At 35.3% G+C, this 22,768-nt stretch overlaps 1 protein-coding gene across 6 annotated transcripts in view; it reads left to right on the top strand.

The window, feature by feature from the left end:
• LOC125668460 (receptor-type tyrosine-protein phosphatase kappa-like) overlaps positions 1 to 22,768 on the top strand; it is a 184,206-nt gene that overhangs the window by 140,049 nt on the left and 21,389 nt on the right. For all 6 annotated transcript variants that reach the window (XM_048902659.2, XM_048902660.2, XM_048902661.2 and 3 more), the window contains 9 exons: positions 3,462 to 3,498; positions 4,479 to 4,576; positions 11,889 to 12,020; positions 13,066 to 13,214; positions 16,749 to 16,884; positions 17,186 to 17,335; positions 17,826 to 17,925; positions 19,750 to 19,829; positions 21,678 to 21,809. In XM_048902659.2, coding sequence (XP_048758616.2) covers positions 3,462 to 3,498; positions 4,479 to 4,576; positions 11,889 to 12,020; positions 13,066 to 13,214; positions 16,749 to 16,884; positions 17,186 to 17,335; positions 17,826 to 17,925; positions 19,750 to 19,829; positions 21,678 to 21,809 — 1,014 coding nt within the window. The remainder of the gene's footprint in view (positions 1 to 3,461; positions 3,499 to 4,478; positions 4,577 to 11,888; positions 12,021 to 13,065; positions 13,215 to 16,748; positions 16,885 to 17,185; positions 17,336 to 17,825; positions 17,926 to 19,749; positions 19,830 to 21,677; positions 21,810 to 22,768) is intronic.

Below are 22,768 nucleotides of genomic sequence, written 5' to 3'. Positions count from 1 at the left end.
ACATGGGATGAAAAACTTGAATGTGTTTGTTTAGAGGTATGCTCACTGATTAGTTTGAGCTCATTAATTTCATTCGTATCTCTTTCTTATGATCCACGGCAAACTGTCGATCATGATTAATCTTTAACAATTAACTGTCAATGGAGATGGGATCCTTAAAGGAACTGATTCACAATTTACCTCAAAATTTTGTTTTTCAATTTTAATGATCAAAATCCTTCGTCTAATGTGTTTTAAAATTTCACCAAAAAAATTAAGGTTATACGTTATGACAGAAGCTCATAATAGAAAGTTTAGTATCTGTTGTGTATATATAAATAAAGATTGAGGTATATATGATATTGCATGTTTACAAAGTTTTGAAAGCGTATTGTCTAAGTTTATATATATATATATATCACATTTCAAGTATTCTTTAGGTGAAATGTGCCACTTAAAATCTGTGCAAAATTAGGATGCTTTAAATTGCAAAACTGATTTGTCACTATAGTTTGTTTGTAAACAAAAACAAAGCTTCTCTTCTTGTTTACATAACGCAGAGTGAAGGCTAAGATATTGCTCTTTTCCTTGCATTAATGATATCCAAATTTTGGTTGTCAACCTTAAATGAGGTATATTTTTAGCCAAGTTGCGTAGCAAATTTCAGATTTTAAATTGGCGAAGGATGGGCGTCCAGTCTGGCGGGCGGCGTCCACAATTAGCTTGTCCGGTCTCTAACTTTCATACTACTTGGTGTGTCTTTGTCAGACTTGCATATTTTGATCACATCCAAAAGAGGAAGGTTCCTATTTATTTTGAGGTCAAGGTCCCCTTTTCACTATACTGTAGATTTGAGCTTGCCTCTAACTTTTAAACATGTACTTGCTTGTTTATCAGACTTCTAATTTTGATGACATTCAAGATTCATGTTGCTTTTGAAATCCAAACGTCAAGGTCATTATCACACTAAATACCTATTGCGGCCATTCAAAGCTTCATAATTATAAACTATATTAAATACGTGCATGTTTTTACTTTGTGAATGCAAGCATTCATAATTTTCCAAACTGCAACTCGACCATACACATCTTTGATGCGTTTTAGCGATTTTTAATGTTTAACATCAAAATTTAAAACTATACTTTTTTTTTTTAATGTGGCCTAGTCCTGTTAAAGGGACGGGTTCATGATTTTTGATAAAAATATTTTCCATTTTTTTATGTTAAACATTAAAAATGTAACTCATTTAATGTTGATAGCCAAAATTTTGACCATTTGAATGCAAGAATAAAAGAAATATTTTAGCCTTAAATCTATGTTATGTATAACAAAGAATCGTGTCTTTTTATGTATACAAACAAACCAGTGATTTTGTAATAAAAAGCAACTCAATTTTGCATAGTCACAAATTTTAACTTTTAGATGACACATTCTACCCAAAGAATGCTTGAAATGTGAAAGAAATGGTAAACTTAATTTCTTTTGAAAATTTCGTAAACAATAACTTGCCTCATTCTTTGTTTACAAAACAAATAAACTCTCTAAAATGAGCTTCTGTGATAATGTATAACCTTGATTTTTATGCGAAATCTTTTAAACATATTAGACAGTAGGTTTTGATCATTAAAAATGAAAAAACAAAATTTGGAGGGAAATCGTGAATAAGTCCTTTTGAAAGGAGCTAATTAATCTAGGGTAATTTCTTAACACAATCTTCCTATTCAAAATACCTCAAATATATACAAACCCTAGAAAAGGGATGGATCCTTTTCAACCAGTGTTAATTACTTTGAAGCAGGTGAAGAATACAGACCAATTCTTGTTTTATTAGCAAAATTTCAATTTGTTCCTATACCTTGTGAATTTTCTTTATTGTGTATGATATTAAAGTGAATTAACCATTGATAAAAAAATTATGAGAGAGACATTTTGTATTCAAAGACCTATGTAATGTTAAAGTTAACTATTGCTACAAAATCATGAGAGAGAGAGAGAGAGAGAGAGAGAGAGAGAGAGAGAGAGAGAGAGAGAGACCTACAATCTATCATGCATGTTGAGTGATGTGAGTCGGGCATTTGATAAAGTAGCAATTTGCGAAAAAGTAATAAAATGGAATAAGTAAACAACCCTCGCATGATCACAAATGACTTAAAATGGAATAAAAATTCAAGATGCATGCTTGATCATAAATGATGCACGATTGATGCTACACATTACACGAACATTTCTACACGAGCCATTTGTTAAGAATAATGTTGCGACTGTATACTTGGATAATCTGATTATGATATGTTATGATGGGTGTGTACTTGAGTAATGTATTGTGTCATTGAAGGATGTGTGGAATAAGACAGTGGGTGGGATTGATGATGGATGTGACTGGATGAGGTATGTGACAGTGGGTGTGGTATGTTACAGTGGGTGTGTTTTATGACAGTGGGTGTGTTATGTTACAGTGTGGGTATGTTATGTGACAGTGGGTGTGTTATGTGACAGTGGGTGTGTTATGTGACAGTGGGTGTGGTATGTGACAGTGGGTTTGGTATGTGACAGTGGGTTTGGTATGTGACAGTGGGTGTGTTATGTTACAGTGGGTGTGGTTTGTTACAGTGGGTGTGTTATGTTACAGTGGGTGTGTTTTGTTACAGTGGGTGTGGTATATGTGCCAGTGGGTGTGTTATATTATTACAGTGAGTGTGTTATGTGCCAGTGGGTGTGTTTTGTTACAGTGGGTGTGGTACATGTACCAGTGGGTGTGGTATGTTACAGTGGGTGCAGTATACTATATGTGCCAGTGGGTGTGTTATATGGTTACAGTGGGTGTGTTATGTTACAGTGGGTGTGGTATGTGCCAGTGGGTGTGGTTTGTTACAGTGGGTGTGGTATGTGCCAGTGGGTGTGTTTTGTTACAGTGGGTGTGGTATATGTGCCAGTGGGTGTGTTATATTGTTACAGTGAGTGTGTTATGTTACAGTGGGTGTGGTATGTGCCAGTGGGTGTGTTTTGTTACAGTGGGTGTGGTATATGTGCCAGTGGGTGTGTTATATTGTTACAGTGGGTGTGTTATATTGTTACAGTGGGTATCTTATGATGGGTGTGTACTTGAATGAGATGTTTATGAGATACACAACGAGAAGAGGTTTTCTGTTTTCCTGTGTCTGTGGTACTAAAATTCAAGATATTATGTGTATATCCATTTTCATCAATTCTTGCAGTTTATTATCCTTTTGTTTCTCTTGGCTATATCAGAACAGTAACAGATAACAATTTTATATTATTTATATGAAAATCTAGCATTGACATCGCAGACATTTTCATTGTGTTTTACAGCTATAATCACTGCTACTTTGAAATGTACCTGGTACTACAATCAATTTTTCTCAGATCTCCATAGAAAGGCTATCAGATTTTATCGTACAAATTAATCCTCGGTGAAACCATCCTTACCATAATAGCGGAATTATATCTTGTTTTTTATTCAGGGATACTGTCGTGATAAAGAGTACATAGCAACCCAAGGTAAGGTTCAACATCAGCATTTACCAAACAACCAATCCCACCTGGCATCCCCAGAAAGCCATTTTTTACCCATTTGGTAGTCAACTCCGTATGTCCTTCTATTTGTGCAGTTTGTTGATTAGATAAAGTTGTCTGGAAGCCTGCAGGAATTTTAGACTGGAGATCAGTTAATTGTTCTGTCATGTTGGTAATCTGAAGTGATTAAAGTCCATGGGGCAGTCTCTTCACAGTGCGGATAGTTTCCTACTGCACCAAACATCTAACAAACTGATTTCATTTCCATATGTATTAAGTACAAAAGTACCTGCAGTTTAATTGTCACAGCCAGATATTGAGAGGGCTCACAGGGTAGGTTAATTTTCCTTTTTCACATTGATTTGTGATAAAAATTCAGATTATCAAAGAACAAGGTACTGTAAGGCCTAATTTTGTCCTAGTTTAATGTTTATGATGAAATAAATCTTTTATTTATATATATATATATATATATATATATATATATATATATATATATATATATATAATTCAATAAAAAAAGCAGGAAAATATACAGTTCCAAAATATATTTAAATCACTAGCGCTTTCTGGATTTTAACATCCATCCTCAGGTGAATACAAATTTTAAATAATGAATACAAAGTTGTTTATCTTAGAGACGTCTATTGTGACGTCATGATAGTCTTTGCGAGGAGGGAATAGATACATGACGTCATAATACAAAAGTTCGGGAAAGGTGACTATATATATATATATATATATATATATATGTGTGTGTGTGTGTGTGTGTGTGTGTGTGTGTGTGTGTATATATATGTGTGTGTATATATATAGATAGATAGATAGATAGATAGATAGATAGATAGATAGATAGAAAGATAGAAAGATAAGATAAGATAGTGTGATATCACAGAGGGTCTAAATTTCTAATTTTTTGAGAAAGCAGGAAAGTTGATCTATTTTATCCATCTTTTATCTTGTAGGACCCAAACAGAGAACAGTGCCCTCATTTTGGAACATGGTCTGGCAGGAGGGCGTCCACTGCATTGTCATGGCTACTGGTCTGTTTGAAAATGCCAATGTAAGTCGGTAATTTTGTCTTCATAATCAGCCTTTGATTTGTATTTGTAAGCATAGATCTAGTTTGTAGCACATACACCAATCTTGATGATACTAATAAAAAGTTGAATTATAGTCTAGCTTAATCTCTACTCAAGGAAAGTGAATGGTAAATTTTAAACTCTAAGAACCTTTAGATATCATAAATGTGAGGGTTACCTCTGAGTTATCAATCTTCCCATCCCTCTGTGATGTGTGTTAAAATTTCTCATATAATCACCAGTGTAAGGTCGACTTTACCCATGTGAGATATCGAGATTTTTCTGCCTAACAATGCTGCAGCATCATTGATTATGGCATCACATATGATAAAGTTTATTGTAAAATATTTTGGTTTTGCTTTCTTCAAATTTCTTATTTGATATAGCTTTATGGGGGATGGCCATGTTTGGTTTTTGTTGTTTTTTTTTTTTTCTAAAGTTTTAATACATATAAAATGGAAACTGTTTTGGGGTGTGCTATTTCTGACTGTCTAATTAGTCCAAATGAGGATTTTAATGATTTTGAATTTTCTCAAAGCTCCAAAATTGAAGATAAACTTGAGAAAAATATCCTTATTATTTACTCATTTGGAATAATGATAATAAAATTTATATAGTGCCTTATATAAAACAAACTACGGTAAGGCGCTTTACAAGGGTAATTTAAAAAGAGGAATGCAATGATAAAACACAATTCAATGAAATTAAATCTAATATCTGTAAAATTATCAAAATAAAACACTATAATTAAGATCGATAGCTAAAAGGGGTTTGGTTTTTTTGGTGTTTGATGATAAAAACAGTGCAGTTTATACATGTTAGAATCTAAAAAGCTATTGATAAAAGTAAGTTTTAAGACATTTTTTGGAAAATTTCCTTGATGTCATCTGGAAGGTCATTCCAGAGATGTGCTGCAGCCCAGCTGAGTTGGCATTGTCCATGTTTTTGTTGTTGTGATCTTTGGCACCAGAAGTCACGACTTCAATTCTGACCGTCTAATAGGGATAGGGAAATTCCATCTCTGGAACAAGATTAGATGTCTAAGACTTTACAAAATCTTGTCCCAGGCTTCCAACCTTGTCCCAGACTGTGAATCTTGTCCCAGGCTTCCAACCTTGTCCCAGACTGTGAATCTTGTCCCAGACTGCCAACCTTGTCCCAGACTGTGAATCTTGTCCCAGAATGTCAATCTTGTTCCTTCAGTGGAATTTCCCATTCCCTGACATCCATACTGATGAAGGATGCTATTAATCTGTATATCTGCTGAATTAGATTTAGTGATTGTTAACGACGTAAACTGGTAAGTTTTCTATAGGTAGCTGATTGCTTGCCACTTTTAACATATCTAGTTTACGAATATGGAACAGCCTTTGATACAGAAATATTATAATTCTGCCACAGAATGTTATTTCACAAGTAATATGTGATTATTGAATCAGACCAGAGACTGGAGTTTACAAATCAGTTTAAACAGACAGATAAAACATCAGGCTGTCGGTACCAAAATATCGGTACCAAAATATCGTCGCTGTGTAGTAGGAGTGTAGTGATTCCTGGCTGTGCCACGGATTGAAGAGTTTAAAGCATATTTATGGGTCCAGTAGGTGTAATTAGAAAACGATCTACAAATTCACAGTGCAGAGCCAAAGTGTTATCTGGCATTTGTTTTAACAGTTACGGATTAGAAGTATACTGTGAATTATTCATTTCTGTTTCCATTATCAGGAAATTAATCAGTTATACTACTGCATGATCCTTAGCTGTTAATTTTGGATTGTTATGTTTGATTTTTATACGCCAGTCTTTAGTTGGGACGTATTATGGTACAGCGATGTCTGTACATCCGTCCGTCTGTTCGGGGTTTTCTCTTTATAATTTCATTTCCCTTTCACATATCATGCTGAAACTTGCTGTGTAGCTTCTTCGTGGGTCACTCTAGATCATACTGCAATTTTGATCCATTTCGACCTTTTTTCCAGGAGTTTTGCCACTTTATTTGGAAATAATTATTATATGGAGGGTACATAATTTGTTCACCCTACTCCTCCCACAGTTTTCAAGTGAGAGCCTTCTAATTATGCCCCTCTTCAAAGAAGAGAGGCATATTGGTTTGCACCTGTCAGTTGGTCGGTCGGTCGGTAGACCACATGTTGTCCGCTCAATATCTTGAGAACCATTCAATTGATGATATTGATATTTCATATGTGGGTTGGTTATGAGTAGAAGAGGACCCCTATTGTTTTTCAGGTCAAAGGTCGAGGGTCAATCTACTCTGGACATAGGAATATAATGTTCGCTCAATATCTTTAGAACCCTTTGCTTGAAAAACATCAAACTTAGCACACTGGTACATCCTAAGGAGAAGATGACCCCAATTGATTTTGAGGTCATATGGTCAAAGGTCAAGGGTCAAACTGGGCATAGGAATATACTGACCATTCAATGTGTAGAGAACCCTTTGCTTGACAGACATCAAACTTGGTACACCAGTACATCTTCAGAAGAAGATGACCCCAATTGATTTTGAGGTCACATGGTCAAAGGTCAAGTGTCAAACTGGACATAGCAATATATTGTCCATTCAATATCTTGAGAACCCTTTGCTTGACAGATATGAAACTTGGTACACTGGTACAACTTCAGGAGAAGATGAACCCTATTGATTTTGAGGTCACATGGTCAAAGGTCAAGGGTCAAACAGGACATTAGAATATACTCTCCGCTCAATATCTTGAGAACCCTTTTACTTGACAGACATCAAACTTAGTACACTGTTACATCTTTAGGAGAAGATGACCCCTATTGATTTTGAGGTCACATGGTCAAGGGTCAAACTGGACATTGGAATATACTGTCTGCTCAATATCTTGAGAACCCTTTGCTTGACAGACATCAAACTTAGTACAGTGGTGTATATTCAGGAGGAGATGACTCCTATTGATTTTGAGGTCACATGGTCAAAGGTCAAACTGGACATAGTAATATACTGTCCACTCAATATCTTTATAACCCTTTCGCTTGACATACATCAAACTTAGTACACTGGTACATCTTCAGGAGAAGATGACCCATATTGATTTTGAGGTCAAAAGTCAATTGTTGAACTGGGCATAGTAATATATTGCCTCCTATATTTTAAGAATTATTTGCTTGATTGTCACTAAACTTGGTACATTGGTACAGCATAAGGAGTAGATGACCCCTATTGATTTTTAGGTCACATGGTAAATTCATAGGAAGATATTGTCTGCTCAATATTTTGAATTGATGATACTACTCTCAATTAAATGATGTGTGTGTATAACCCTTTTCAATTTTGCACCGGGGGGGGGGGGGGGGGGGGGGATATGTGTTTTACAAACATCTCTTGTTTTGTGGAGTGTTTGTATGGGTATTGAAGATGTGCATGTGGGATGCATTTTGATTTTCTTCCATTTTTGAAAAAATTACAGGTTGTTGAACTTGGTCCATTTTGAGGAAATCTAGATTTTTAAGCTAAGACCCATTGTTCATATGAAAGTTTGTCACAGCCTCATGATGACTGATGATACCTGAAGCAAAGTTATACAAATTATAGCACAAGAAAAACACCCTATGTAAGCATTTCACGGGCGTATTATGTACCGTTTGCAGTACTCTTGTTATTTACTAATTTACTGCTGATCATGTACACATGGTTCTTTGTAAAAATTAAAATGTGGATAGTGTTTTTAATGACCCACCCCTCCCTAACGTCCCAATAGTAGAACACATCACCTGCAGTTTGATATTTTGCTTAAAACATAGAATGTAAATGTGCATCTTTTTTGGAGGCTTGATTTGATTTGTGTAAAACTGGGCCTGAAATTCTTTGTGTACTGATAATGACATTGCTACTAAAGACGTGATAAATGTTTTCGAAGAATTTATTTTTACAAAGAATATTTTTTTAGTTTATTAAAAAAGAAAGAGAAGGAAAAAAAACACATCCACAGTAAAACAAACCAGTTCTACATTAGTGTAGAGTGAGATACTCTTGTTCAGACATTACATACAGTAGTGTATAGAGAAAGATACTCTTGTTCAGACATTACATACAGTAGTGTATAGAGTGAGATACTCTTGTTCAGACATTACATACAGTAGTGTATAGAGAGAGATAATCTTGTTCAGACATTACATACAGTAGTGTATAGAGTGAGATACTCTTGTTCAGACATTACATACAGTAGTGTATAGAGAGAGATACTCTTGTTCAGACATTACAGTAGAGTAGAGAGTGAGATAGTCTTGTTCAGACATTACATACAGTAGAGAGTGAGATACTCTTGTTCAGACATTACATACAGTAGAGAGTGAGATACTCTTGTTAAGATATTACATACAGTAGAGTAGAGAGTGAGATACTCTTGTTCAGACATTACAGTAGAGTAGAGAGTGAGATACTCTTGTTTAGACATTGCATGATTCAGTAGAGTAGAGAGTGAGATACTCTTGTTCAGACATTACAGTAGAGTAGAGAGTGAGATACTCTTGTTCAGACATTACATACAGTAGAGAGTGAGATACTCTTGTTCAGACATTACATACAGTAGAGTAGAGAGTGAGATACTCTTGTTTAGACATTGCATGATTCAGTAGAGTAGAGAGAGATATATTCTTGTTCAGACATTACATACAGTAGAGAGTGAGATACTCTTGTTCAGACATTGCATACAGTAGAGTAGAGAGTGAGATACTCTTGTTCAGACATTGTATACAGTAGAGAGTGAGATAGTCTTGTTCAGATATTACAGTAGAGTAGAGAGTGAGATACTCTTGTTCAGACATTACATACAGTAGAGAGTGAGATACTCTTGTTCAGACATTACATACAGTAGAGAGTGAGATACTCTTGTTTAGACATTGCATGATTCAGTAGAGTAGAGAGAGAGATACTCTTGTTCAGACATTACATACAGTAGAGAGTGAGATACTCTTGTTAAGATATTACATACAGTAGAGTAGAGAGTGAGATACTCTTGTTCAGACATTACATACAGTAGAGAGTGAGATACTCTTGTTAAGATATTACATACAGTAGAGTAGAGAGTGAGATAGTCTTGTTCAGACATTACATACAGTAGAGAGTGAGATACTCTTGTTCAGACATTACATACAGTAGAGAGTGAGATACTCTTGTTAAGATATTACATACAGTAGAGTAGAGAGTGAGATACTCTTGTTCAGACATTACAGTAGAGTAGAGAGTGAGATACTCTTGTTTAGACATTGCATGATTCAGTAGAGTAGAGAGTGAGATACTCTTGTTCAGACATTACAGTAGAGTAGAGAGTGAGATACTCTTGTTCAGACATTACATACAGTAGAGAGTGAGATACTCTTGTTCAGACATTACATACAGTAGAGTAGAGAGTGAGATACTCTTGTTTAGACATTGCATGATTCAGTAGAGTAGAGAGAGAGATATTCTTGTTCAGACATTACATACAGTAGAGAGTGAGATACTCTTGTTCAGACATTGCATACAGTAGAGTAGAGAGTGAGATACTCTTGTTCAGACATTGTATACAGTAGAGAGTGAGATAGTCTTGTTCAGATATTACAGTAGAGTAGAGAGTGAGATACTCTTGTTCAGACATTACAGTAGAGTAGAGAGTGAGATACTCTTGTTCAGACATTACAGTAGAGTAGAGAGTGAGATACTCTTGTTCAGACATTACATACAGTAGAGAGTGAGATACTATTGTTCAGACATTACATACAGTAGAGAGTGAGATACTCTTGTTTAGACATTGCATGATTCAGTAGAGTAGAGAGAGAGATACTCTTGTTCAGACATTACATACAGTAGAGAGTGAGATACTCTTGTTAAGATATTACATACAGTAGAGTAGAGAGTGAGATACTCTTGTTCAGACATTACATACAGTAGAGAGTGAGATACTCTTGTTAAGATATTACATACAGTAGAGTAGAGAGTGAGATACTCTTGTTCAGACATTACATACAGTAGAGAGTGAGATACTCTTGTTCAGACATTACATACAGTAGAGAGTGAGATACTCTTGTTCAGACATTACATACAGTAGAGAGTGAGATACTCTTGTTCAGACATTACATACAGTAGAGAGTGAGATACTCTTGTTCAGACATTACAGTAGAGTAGAGAGTGAGATAGTCTTGTTCAGACATTACATACAGTAGAGTAGAGAGTGAGATACTCTTGTTCAGACATTACAGTAGAGTAGAGAGTGAGATACTCTTGTTCAGACATTACATACAGTAGAGAGTGAGATACTCTTGTTCAGACATTACATACAGTAGAGAGTGAGATACTCTTGTTCAGACATTACAGTAGAGTAGAGAGTGAGATAGTCTTGTTCAGACATTACATACAGTAGAGTAGAGAGTGAGATACTCTTGTTCAGACATTACAGTAGAGTAGAGAGTGAGATACTCTTGTTCAGACATTACATACAGTAGAGAGTGAGATACTCTTGTTCAGACATTACAGTAGAGTAGAGAGTGAGATAGTCTTGTTCAGACATTACATACAGTAGAGTAGAGAGTGAGATAGTCTTGTTCAGACATTACAGTAGAGTAGAGAGTGAGATACTCTTGTTCAGACATTACATACAGTAGAGAGTGAGATACTCTTGTTCAGACATTACATACAGTAGAGAGTGAGATACTCTTGTTCAGACATTACATACAGTAGAGAGTGAGATACTCTTGTTCAGACATTACAGTAGAGTAGAGAGTGAGATACTCTTGTTCAGACATTATATACAGTAGAGTAGAGAGTGAGATACTCTTGTTCAGACATTACAGTAGAGTAGAGAGTGAGATACTCTTGTTCAGACATTACATACAGTAGAGAGTGAGATACTCTTGTTCAGACATTACAGTAGAGTAGAGAGTGAGATACTCTTGTTCAGACATTACAGTAGAGTAGAGAGTGAGATACTCTTGTTCAGACATTACATACAGTAGAGAGTGAGATACTCTTGTTCAGACATTGTATACAGTAGAGTAGAGAGTGAGGTACTCTTGTTCAGACATTACATACAGTAGTGTATAGAGTGAAATACTCTTGTTCAGACATTGTATACAGTAGAGTAGAGAGTGAGATACTCTTGTTCAGACATTACATACAGTAGTGTATAGAGAGAGATACTCTTGTTCAGACATTACAGTAGAGTAGAGAGAGAGATACTCTTGTTCAGACATTACATACAGTAGAGAGAGAGATACTCTTTTACAGACTTTGCAGGTTAGGCTATACATATTTGTGTTTTCTCTATTGAACAGCAACAATGTGACAAATACTGGGGAGATGTATTCAGCATGCATAGATATGTCAAGCATGGCGACATCCACATCTGGCTGGAATCCACTGTAGAGATATCACAGCTGACAATCCGGACCATAAGGATACAAAGGGTAAGCTTATTCCACATCTATTCTTCTGTTTATTTGACAATCCGGACCATTAGGATACAGAGGGTAAGCTTATTCCGCATCTATTCTTCTGTTTATTTGACAATCCGGACCATTAGGATACAGAGGGTAAGCTTATTCCACATCTATTCTTCTGTTTATTTGACAATCCGGACCATTAGGATACAGAGGGTAAGCTTATTCCACATCTATTCTTCTGTTTATTTGACAATCCGGACCATTAGGATACAGAGGGTAAGCTTATTCCACATCTATTCTTCTGTTTTTATGACAATCCGGACAAATAGGATACAGAGGGTAGGCTTGTTCCACATCTATTCTTCTGTTTATTACGATGCGATGTTTCAATGGAAATAATTTATGATAGTAAAAGACCAGTTAATGGGCAATATCTGTGCACAGCAACTATCACATATTGTAATATATGAAGAATGGAGAAGCATTTTGCCAAGTACTTAGATAATGCACGATCATTTAAAAGTGTCACAGAAGCTCTTTTCAATAAATGTACAAATATATGACAAACAGTAATGCACTGATTCATGCTGTGTTTAAACTTTTACGAGTTTTCCATGCGATTAATGTTCCAAGAATTTCAACAGTCCACAAGTAAGCGAAGTAACCTCACTAGAGTAAGTGAATGTAAATTCTTCTACAGGAAGCCCGCCGTAAAATGGCTGAAATATTGCCAAAACGGCGTAAAACCTCAATCAATCAATCCACAGGAAGTAACCTCACTAGAGTAAGTGAATGTAAATTGTTCTACAGGAAGCCCGCCGTAAAATGGCTGAAATATTGCCAAAATGGCGTAAAACCTCAATCAATCAATCTACAGGAAGTAACCTCACTAGAGTAAGAGAATGTAAATTCTTCTACAGGAAGTAACCTCACTAGAGTAAGAGAATGTAAATTCTTCTACAGGAAGTAACCTCACTAGAGTAAGAGAATGTAAATTCTTCTACAGGAAGTAACCTTACTCTACAGGAAGTAACCTCACTAGAGTAAGAGAATGTAAATTCTTCTACAGGAAGGTGCCTCTACACAAAGGATGGTGAAGCACTTTGAGATGATTGGATTTAATGATGAAGGGACGGATGCCGGATTGGTGTTGGATTGTCGGAGAAGAGTCCGTGACTACATGCTGACATCCACTGGCCCAATTCTGGTTCACTGCAGGTAAGCTTCCTGATTTATACACCTATATGGTATACTCAGAAAAGTTCTTAGCTGTTACGTCAGGTAAGAACTTCCTGTTTGGTTTACTGAGTCAGAACTAGGTAAGAACTTCTTGTTTGGTGTACTGGGTCAGAACTAGGTAAGAACTTCCTGTTTGATTTACTGGGTCAGAATAAGGTTAGAACTTCTTGATAGTTACACCCAGGAAAAAACATTCGGATTGGTATGGCAATCGACCTAATCATTACATATACACAAGCTAGAAACATCCTGGTTCATACCCCAAATTAGAACATCCTAATTAGTACAACTATAGCACTTCCTGATTGACTCATCCAGGTAAGAACTTATTGTTAATGATGTTATAAATATTGCTGATAATTAATTGTCTGCCCTCCGATTCTAATTATTGATTGTGTTTGTAGTGATTAATTGTGTTCATTTACAATATGTAACAACAAATTCACTATATAGAACTTGATTTTAACTTTCCTTTTACTCTGGGTTCATGTAAAGTGTCATATGGTGATAGAAAGATGTCCTGCTCCATTTTAGAGATAAATGATTATAAATCAAAGCAGGCTGTGAAGCATACAACATACAATCACATATTTTAATTTCCTGATAAAGAAATTGTTCTATTGTTGTTTAAAAGATGAATATTTAATATTAATGTAATCAATTATTTAATCTATAGTGGTCTCAGACTTACAATTATCACCACAGACCAGTTGCAGTACCTCAGAGGTAGAGTGTTAACGTTCGCTTTGTAACCGGGAGGTTGCGAGTTCAAGCTCACTCCTGCCATGGCCACAATAAACCTAAGACGTTAGCATAGGTAGTGATTACTCCTTCGCCGAAGACATGACCTTAAAAACGGAGGTCTTGTGTCACGGCAGGCATTGGCATGATAAAGAACCCTTACTGCTACAACCCTGCGCTAAGCATAGGTCTAAATTTGTGGTACTTCACCTACAGCTGGTGATGTCTCACGAGTGAAAAATTCTTGACAAGAAAGAAAACAAACATTTAATTACCATCACTACTTACTGGTTTGTATGTGCAGATAAGAATATTTTGTGTGTACACCCATGTACTTGTTGGTGTGTATATATTGAGGTAAGAATCTATTGGTGGGTACTCATTGACTTGTAGACTAAGATAAGAACTTAACTGGTTGGCATACACTGGATTCTACTTCAGGGTGACTTTCACTGATGTGATTGGTCATCGATCAGTCCCCAATAGAGGTCTGTGATGGTTTTAGTTTGGGTTTTTACACCATAGCTTTGGGTGTCATTATTGATGATACATCTTTACTTTGGCTTCTTTAGATGGTAAATTCATCAATAATGAATTAATTCAGATCTACAAGTTAGAATTGAGACATTAAAAGAAACATGCAAACTGATTGGTTATTATTACATGTAATATGTTTCCTGATTGGTTAATATATCTCTAACATTTATATACATATGATTGCAGCACATATTAATGGATTTTTAGTTTTGCTTGAAGCTTAAGTAAGATACAGAAAAGAATTGTCTTTCAGATTTACTTCTTGAAGTGATGTTTATCATAAGAATTCTTATAATGAAACAAAATGGGATAGACTTTTTTCCCGATTGTCCTGACAAGAAATTATGTAATCCTAAGTGTTCGTGCATTTTCAATCTCATAATATTGAATTAATCAAAGCTATTATGAGTAGTTTCTCAGATTCCTGATTCATGCTGTGCGGATTGATAATTTCATTTTGGAGATTTGACGTGGGAGTTCTGTATAATTCTACATCATATCTCGAACACCACAAATACTGTCATCTAAAAGTAAAGGGTGGTCTCTATTTGTCATCTTTGTAAGGAAAGGAGATTGGAATGATTACCTCAAAATACTATTTTCATTATGTCAAGGAAATAGAGAGAGCCCCGATAAGCCTTTCTTTGAGAACAGTAATGGCCACTTTGTGTAATATTAAACTGCTTGAAGTAGATTTGTATGTTTGAGCCTGCTTATATAATCCAATCCACAGCTTACAGAGAAAATTTGTGCATTGTGTGAAGATATATGTTCCGAGTTCTCAATGATGTGTGATGAGAACCAGTTTATAATTGTTGGATTTATGAAGGCATATGTTCTTCGACAGCAGGCATTAATTTCATCTAATGATGATTTACTCGCGCTCGTTGCCCTAATCCTGATTTGTATGGGCTCCTGTTTGGTGGACAATCTCATCATCTTCTAGCATGTTCACTTTTAAATGACTAAATCCATACTGTAAAATGTCACTTCTTGTGATGTTTTATCTAGCCATAACTCATTATTTGGCCAACTTTTCCCCCTTGTCAACAATGTTTTTAATTTGCTAATGTCACTCTCTACATTTCCTGTGTAGACTGGGAAAATGATGCATCATTTGAAGACTGAGCACCCATGGCACACAGAGGGGATTGAATTATTGATCATTATAATCATCCAGATTTGTTGTTGAGCGATATTAATGACAGTAGGTAAATCCACCTATCTCAGGACACATGTTAGGCCTGTCAATTGTCCATATTGAACTGCCATTGATTGGGGATAAGTCTCTAACAGGTATTAATGGTATCAAATTCCATGTCCATTAAAAGTGTTGGGATAATACTACCACTGTTTCTTAAATACATAAAGTGTAACTTGTTTTATATACTCAAACTACAAGCTTCATTTCACAGTCAATGTGGAAATGGATTTTTAATACACATTCAAAACTAAAACTGAAGAATCAATTTTTATTTGATTGGTGTTTGAAACTGTAAAAGCTTGAAATCATAGTGTCATTACACTAGCCGCTATAACAAATTTGACATGATTATGAAATTCGGAAGATGTGACAACATGATATTCCTTTATTCTTTTAAAGTTACCCAAGAATATCAACTATTTATGAAGGGTTGTGTATCATACTTTGCAATTTCATAAATCATAACGGCGTACATGTGTTTAAAAGATATAAGTGTCAACATTGTTTATTATGGAGGAAGCGTGGTGTAATTTGTATTAACTGCCGTAGTTTGAAGATTAGATCAAACTTGTTTTTGTTCAAAAGTTGACGATATATAACTGTAATTGATTCACTTTAAAATTAAAAATTTCTGTTTTTAAAAATCATTAGGGTTATGAACTGCAACGCTTCACATGGGTATACTTCATAAAGCATGCTAGCGCTTCATGAAAAGTACGCCGGTTTCAAGCATTGTAGCTCAATTACCATCATGCATTTTCAAAACTGAAATTTAGTCTTTGCATTAACATTCTACTTTCATTTCTGTTAGAATTCCCAACCACCAGAATAGACGTACCATTTTTATCAAGATTCATAAGCACATGTTGTTGACATTACTGCATTCATTAGGAAATAACTATTATTACAATGGTAAAAATATAAAAGGCAAAATCATTGAAAATGTAAATATTAAAAAAAAAATTAAACTGATTCAAAATCATGTTCATCTGTTGTTTGGAAATATGTGTAAATCATCTGTCTGTTTCCAGGTGTGGTGGAGGTAAGACTGCAGTGTTCATAGCTGTGGATTACTGCCTGAAGGAGTTAGAGGCCGAGGGCTATGTGGATATTTATAGCACTGTTCTTCATCTCCGCAAATTCAGAAAAAATATGGTCCGAACCTTGGTTAGTAAACAGACAGATGAACAAACAAGGAAAGAGAAAAGCAAGTTTTTGTAATCCTGCATACTGTAGACCAGTTATTCTTGTGTCTCCAGTCTTTTGCAGATATTTATTGCCGTAGATCAGTTATTTATGTTGAATCAGATACATACGGTGTATTTGTTGCCTCACTCTCAAGTATTAGTTGTCACGTGATTCTCATCAGCAATTTTTCGAATGAAAATAGTTGCAAACAATAGTTGGTTTATGTATGGGCAAAAGTCTTGAAAGGATCTGACATTGCATGTTGTTTTTTATTTTACAGTTTCAGTATCGCTTAGTGTATGAGTGTGTAGCTATGTATGTGCAGTGTGGGATAACAGTGGTGCCAGCAGTGCAGTTCCCTGCCTTAGTCTCAAGACTATCTGTAAAAGATCCCAGGACCAGAATGTTGGGGTTTGAAAGAGAGTTTCAGGTACTTTTATATTTAAAAACATTTTGTCTCAGACTAAATGATCATAGCAAACCAAGCAGTTGAATTTGTATGAATGTTTATTGTGTTTTATTACATCTGGGAATGTTATGCAACATCTGCAGATTATCAAGACACTAGAAATCGATCAGAATTACAGAAATCTAACTCGACATTTGGTAATGTGGGTTCATATATTGTACCGAAAGTAATAGTGTGTTGATCTAAATTATATAATATGCTTCACTCAAAATACAAACTGGGTATTGCATGTTGCTAATCATCAGAAAATTGTAGTGTTATATTTTGACTTCAGGGTTTTAGCCATTGATTTTATCCATGGCAAGAAAAGAGAATACGTTTTACAGGATTACAATTAAGTAATGAGGTTGTCTTTTTATTAGAGCATTAATGAATAAAGCAGAGCTGATACTAATGCAATGGTGTATTGTCTTGGGAAGACATTTACTACAGATTGCATGCATGTTTTCAGACTCTGAAATCCCAGGTGACCAAACTCAGCATAGGAGACTGCGCAGGTGGCCACAGGTCGGAGAACCGCAGCAAGAGTCGAGACATCATGCTCCTTCCGCGTGAGTATAGAATGAACAGCAGCCTACATAGGCAGATAGATTTGTTTCATAATAAACTGATTTGTCAGAACATGGAATAGAGGCTGCTAATGAAACAGCACTTTGAGGTAATTAAAGCTCACACTGATAATTAAAGGCTCATACAGGGGATCAGTGGCCTAACTTTCTCTACTGTCCTAGAATCAATTCAATTTTGCAAATCAACATTTTGAGCTGATCAAGAATTTTCATAGCATCGTATGAATTGTATTTCCTGTTTTCAAAGCATGAATTCTTTCATGTTCCCTTCAGCTGGTATGTTGATTGGTTTAGGTACATTAGACAGATAGCTATAGCGTTTAACCTTCAGATAGCAGAGATTTAGTATCAGTCAGTGCACTGTATTAAATTTTATGTAAGGTTGTTACGGTTACCCCAGTCACTCGGGTGACCTATTGCTATATATGTGCCACTTTGTCATCATTTGAATGTTATAGAATATGTCACTCAAAATTGGTTTACAGCATCTTTAGGGGTAGGGGAACCATGATTGGGAATTTCTTGTCCATTACCCTGGGTCCAAATTTTTTAAAGAATTATGCCATCTTTAAAATCTTCTTTACTCAAAAACATACAGCAGGCAAATTGAGTGTACATTGTTTATAGTTATGCTGAGCATGATTGTGAAAACCATGGCCCTAGTTCAGGTGCCAGGACAGAATTACTTAGGTCATTCATATGTATAAATAAAAAAAATGAATGTTGTCATCTTTGATTTTTGTGAATACATATAGCTACTTTATCTGTAGTAGTTGGATAATAGGACACATGTTGTAAAAAATACTGGATTCATTTCCAAAATACCAATACGATGTCATACCATTTCATCCTTAATGGTGCCACCCACATTGTTCCAGGAGAGACTTTAGAGCTTGTATTTAGCATTGCTAAGAGACACTGTTTGAACCTTGAACCATAGTCATTTGGTGAAAATGAAGGTCAATAATAATTTTCCCTGGCTATAACATTCTAAGTAATAATCCTTGTTTTTGATGAAGAAAACCTGACAGCAATCGTTCACAGAATATGAAAATTACACTCTTGTCAACAAGCAACGCTTCAAATCAGTGTTTTGTTGTGCGATACTTGGGTGACTGTTAAGGTCCATGGGCTTCTTGTTGTGATATTTTGCAAGACAATGAAGGTTAATTGTTTTCTATGCAAGAGTTTAATATTTTGAGAACATTTGAGAAGTCTTAAATGCTTGCAGAATACACAGAAGTTTGCTAATAGTATAAATATACCTGTTGAATACATATCCATCTCTTTTTATGATTATTAAAGCATATCTCTGCTAAAAATGATGATAATAAGATTTTTTTCTCTGTAGAATTGGTATTTGAAATCATACAAATGATATAAATTAAGTTTTAGCAAACTTTCTGCAGAGAATTAAAAAAAAAAAATTTTTAAATGTGCCTTTAAATCTTCAAATTGACAAAGCAGCTAGGTGATCGAGGTTTGTTTATTTTGCGCATTGATTTTGTGCCAAACTCCAGCTCTAATCCATACGGAGTACTTGAAGTAAAAAACATACTTTTGTTAATATTTGAAGAGCTTTTTAGAGGACATCAAAGTCCATTTTGAGTCATTGATCATAAATTGCAGCCAGTTGCAGCTTTAGAAATTTCAAATAGATTAAAAGAACACAGGATTCATCCATACTGCCAAGCTTGAAATACAATAACGGGTATTGTGTGTGTGTGTTTGACTTGCCTATGTGTAGATGCTGTAATTTTAGTTATTAGAAAAGTTTATTAATTTTCAATGTTTGTATTTAATTAGCTGAACGAGCACGCCCCTATTTGTTGACTGCTGAATCCAGTGAACATGCAACAGACTTTATCAATGCTGTGTACGTTGATGTGAGTAGTACACAATTGCTAAGTCAATGTTGAATTGTATGAACAGGAGCACAAACAACACACAAAAGCTGTCTTCATTGGCCCTAATGCTGACCATGATTTTAAAGAACACAAATAATAGGTGTTTGTATGAAGAACAAAGTGTAATGATTATAAAAAAAAATCTGTACTCTAAAACACTTAAAACAGTGAATTTCACAAGACATGAACAACTCCACTGTGAAATAAATGTTCTAATGATTAATCAAGTCAATGAATATTTTACTCATCGAAAGTATCGTGTTTTAATTGTAGGGGTATAATAATCAGCAGTTAATTCCCAGAATTCTCCCAATATCTGTACAATATATGTTAGTTTTTTGATAAAAATTGCTTTAAAAATTAGAGGTTTGCATTTTATCAGACTATCATAACCCATTATTTTCCTATATATTATCATTTTTGCTGTTTTAAACACACTGTAAAACTATAATGGTGAGTTCGAAATCACGAAATCATGTTTACAATATTAAATATTCAAAATTTTGTGGACAATACAATCTATTTTCTACATATTTTACAACAAATATGAAACGTTTCATGAGATCGTATTTCTTACTCAGTTACCGATGAACAGGTAATGCTATATTAATCTTACACTGCTAAACAACTAGACCCAGCTAGCAGCTATTCGAACCACGTCTAACTTTTATAGATTTAAATGTTCGATTTTAAAAAGTGAAGAATGATAACGTTTAACTAGAATGATATCAGTAAACAATCATTAATGTATGCGTATGACATCACAAGTATGTATTTTTCGGTGCGTTTTCTTTCAACTGCCCAAAACTTGGAAGCTATTTGACTTCAGAAAATGTGAGCACCATCCATCATGACCATAATGAAATTCAGAGATGTTAATTCTTATATTTGAATCTCAGTTGCTAATAAATAGATTTTTGTATTTCGATGTTCCAAATGCAAGAAATTCACTTCGGCCTTGGTATATGTCATCTATAATCTGCTTGTATAGTTTAATATAATTTTGGCGATTTACAAGGAAAATGTAGAAGACCTCCAACTAAAATGATGCAGTTTCAGAAAAAATAATTCAGAAGTATTAAAGAAGTGGGAAGATGTTTGGATTTTAGGAGAAAATGGCTGTTATTGCACTTTAAATCTTTTTCTTTTTTTGTGGACAAAATTCAGTAGCTGAAAAATCCTTTCTCCTTATAATTTGAAGAGAAGCTGACAACTGGTATTCTTGATATTAGGGTACTGACTAGACTGCTGGTCATTGTGAAAGGAGAGCAAACAGTACAGCACAGTTATTAGAATATTTCACTTTATGACCTATATAGGGAGAAAAAAAGAGGGTTGATACACCTTAGCGTGGAAGTTAATTAATACCTAACATATCTTGAGAACTTACTTTTGCATCCTTACAAAGTGAAATCAGCAGGCGTATTGGTAAACTGTAAAGGCTGCACTTGTGTGAAGTTAATTAGAAATGTGTCATGTGCCTAGTTCAAACAGAGATGGCCTGCTTTATTGTTGTTTCAATTTGAAAGCATAGTTACAACGCAATATCAAGTATATTTTCTCAGACAGCAAGCCTTTCATGTTCGGGAGATAATTTCCAGTCACTGTAAGACTGACAATGAAATAATTTTTTACTTTGAGTTTTGACTGGTGTATCTAGGTCACATAATTTTTCTGTTGTGTAACTGTGTCGGCTAGAGGTTGATGATGCTGCATAATATTCTTACACAGTTGAACTTTTTTGACTTGAAGAGGGGGGGGGGGGGGGGGATTGATGCTTATCAGAGAGAAGTCATTAACAATATTAACCTTATTCTCTTTACCTAGGGTTATTATCAGCAGAACAACTTCCTGGTTACCCAGTGGCCCTTGCAGCATACCGTCCCTGATGTCTGGAGGCTAGTGTACGACTACAAAATTACTTCCATTGTGGTCCTCAATGACTCCAAATTTTCAAGGGTAGGCACCAATCATTTAGAGGGCTGTATTAAAACTGTTGTAGAACTGTATTTTATGATTTTATACTCATATTCTTATGCCCATCAGGATGATTTTAGACCCAGGCTTGAGCTTAACTAAACTTCTTAAGTTTAATTCCCTTTCCCCCCCCCCCCCCCCCCCCCCCCCCCCCCCCCCCCCCCCCCCCGTAAGATCAGACATTTAGTAAAGCTTGCACCAGGTCAAGATAATACATTCTAAAAAGATTTCAAGATGATTTGTATAAGGCTCTAGATATATTTTGAAAGATAAATTGCAAAGTTATATATTGTACACTCGAAATTGTTTTTTTATGTGCCTGTCATCTGCAGACAAGACATAAATATGTTATGGTGCGTCCGACTAGCTGGCTGTCTGTCCCAAAGTAATGTTTTCCAGACTTTTATCTGTAACAGCTGTATGAATAGCGTTGAAATTTGGTCACAATTTCTCCCTCAAGAAGCATAAGAGTGAGTTTGCATTTCAGCTGGATTAGTGCACCATGTCCTACTTTAGGGTTAAAAGTAGGTCAAACAGTTTTTCTGACTTTTTTCATTACGGATATAGATCTCGACCTGAAATTTAGTCATAAGCTTCCTCTCAGGGGAATACAAGTTTAGTTTGCATTTCAGCTAGATTGTTCTGACCGGCCAAAGTCATTTTTTCTGGATTTTTTCCCATAACGGATGCATGTACAGAGTTGAAATTTGGTCACAATTTCTCCCTCAAGAAGCGTTAGAGTGAGTTTGCATTTCAGCTGGATTGGTGCACCATGACCTACTTTAGGGCTAAAAGTAGGTCAAGCAGTTTTAAGGACTTTTTTTCGTTACGGATACAGATATTGCGCTGAAATTTAGTCACAAGCTTCCTCTTAGAGAAATGCAAGACAGTTCAGTTTGCATTTCAGCTGGATTGGTGCACCATGACCTACTTTATGGCTA

This window comes from Ostrea edulis, chromosome 4, assembly GCF_947568905.1.
Source record: "Ostrea edulis chromosome 4, xbOstEdul1.1, whole genome shotgun sequence".
NCBI lineage: Eukaryota > Metazoa > Mollusca > Bivalvia > Ostreida > Ostreidae > Ostrea > Ostrea edulis.
Note: the sequence above shows the minus strand (reverse complement) of the source record. Positions and strands in the feature narration are given on the sequence as shown.